The sequence below is a fragment of the Trichosurus vulpecula genome, chromosome 2 (genome assembly GCF_011100635.1).
Source record: "Trichosurus vulpecula isolate mTriVul1 chromosome 2, mTriVul1.pri, whole genome shotgun sequence".
NCBI classification, from domain to species: domain Eukaryota; kingdom Metazoa; phylum Chordata; class Mammalia; order Diprotodontia; family Phalangeridae; genus Trichosurus; species Trichosurus vulpecula.
In genome coordinates, this window is record NC_050574.1 from 85,360,347 (window position 1) to 85,362,273 (window position 1,927).

The 1,927-nt window shown below is 44.7% G+C and overlaps 1 protein-coding gene across 1 annotated transcript; it reads left to right on the top strand.

The window, feature by feature from the left end:
• Positions 1-688: 688 nt before the first annotated feature.
• Positions 689-1,645, top strand: LOC118836576 (olfactory receptor 51I2-like). Its single transcript, XM_036743823.1, has one exon. It carries the CDS (start codon positions 689-691, stop codon positions 1,643-1,645), a length of 957 nt encoding a protein of 318 aa, XP_036599718.1.
• Positions 1,646-1,927: the final 282 nt, after the last annotated feature.

Genomic DNA, 1,927 nt, shown 5'->3' on the forward strand with positions numbered 1-1,927 from the left:
TTAATTCTTGTCCTGACTTGGCCTTTGACCTTAAGCATATCAGACCTTTTAGGTTTGATTTCTCCTCTAAGGCCTCAACTTTCTCATCTACATTCTCTTGTTCCATAGTTGCCTAAGGTGAAGGACCTCTGGAGGTGGCTGTCTCTATAGCTTTCCAACGTTGTACCTTAGCATTGCTGATTATACTAGCTATGGACAGAGCTCATCCTCTCCTTCCTTCCCTTTTTGTGCAGCTAGGCCACCCAATTCTCTTTGCCTGCCCAACCAACATTCAATCAGTCACAATCATACCCTGTCAAAAGTGCATAGAGTTCATAGCCTTGTCAGGGAGATGAAATGCACTGAATGTAATGAAACCACTTGGTGAAGTAATAGCTCAAAAGAATGTAATAACCTGGAATATAATGTTAGAGTTATCAGAATCTAACAGAAGATTTCCTGGAGGATAGGTGAGCACTGAGGAAAACATATGTCCTTGACTGTCCTCCCAGACAATTGTGCCAATCTGATAACATCTGAAATCAGTGACTAGTTAAACCTCCTTTGAATAGCTTTCTCTTACCTCATTGAAACCCCTTCAAGTTAGAATTCTCTCCAAAATATCTTCAATGTATTATCTCTTTGGATCTCTTACTCTTATTTTCAGGTTTTGGAACTACCTAAGCCCCAGTTCTAATATCAACCCACCATGCTGGCTCCCAACAATACCACTGATGACCATCCTGCCTTCATCTTCATTGGAATCCCTGGACTAGAAAACTTACACATCTGGATCTCCATTCCTTTCTGCCTTCTATACTTCATGGCCCTCATAGGAAATTCTATTCTTCTTCTCCTTGTTAGGATTGAGCAGAGCCTACATGAGCCCCAGTTCTACTTGCTAGCCATGTTGGCCCTCACTGACCTGGGCCTCTCCCTATCGACATTGCCAACTGTCTTGGGCACCTTCTGGATTGATGCTCACCAGATTGGTCTGCCTGCCTGCCTGGTTCAGATGTTCTTCATTCACACACTCTCCTCTGTGGAGTCAGGAATCCTTGTGGCTATGGCCTTTGACCGACTGGTAGCCATCTGTTCCCCTCTAAGATATTCCCGAGTCCTAACTAGCCGTGCCATTGTCTGCCTCAGCGGGGCTGCCTTCATTCGTGGTGCTGTACTGCTGGCTCCACTCCCCCTCTTCCTCAGCAATTTTTCCTTTTGCAGAGACAACATTCTTTCCCACTCCTATTGCTACTACCCAGACCTGCTGACCTTGGCCTGTGGGGACATTACATTCAGCAGTGCCTATGGACTGGTTTTTGTGCTCTGCACCTTTGCGGTAGATGCACTCTTCATCATAGCTTCTTACCTGAAAATCTTGACCACTGTCTTGAAGTTGGGATCTAGTGACAGTGGCCTGCGATCTATGCAGACTTGTGCCTGTCATCTATGCACTGTGCTCATTTTTTACCTCCCTCTCATCAGCCTGGCTGTGATGCACCGCTATGCCCGTGGAATGCCCCCACTCTTCTATGCTACTATGAGCAATGCCTACCTTCTCCTCACACCACTTCTTAACCCTTTGGTTTATAGTCTCAAGTCCCGGCAGATCCAGAGTGCTCTACAGAGGCGACTCTGGGTTCAGAGAGTCACAGTTGGAGAATGAACCAAGCTTTGAGGGACAGATGGAGCTGTAGGTGAATATTTGTGAGGAATGAATACCATGGTCTAGCTTTAGGACTCAGCTTGCACCCATAGCCTGTGATATGGGGATCTTTGGGGTTATGCAGGAAGTTTTCTTCCTCTTGGTCTTATAGAGGAACCAAAATGGCATCAGACTTTTGATATTCTGTACAAATAAAGAAGACATACACGAAATCCCAAATTACCTAGTTTTTTTTTTCTTAGTCTAGAAATTCAATATATCTTGTTACTTACATTCATGAAA

What these genes read in the sequence shown, in the direction of transcription:
- LOC118836576 (XM_036743823.1), top strand. Translation starts at nt 689, where the DNA reads ATGCTGGCTCCCAACAATACCACTGATGACCATCCTGCCTTCATCTTC.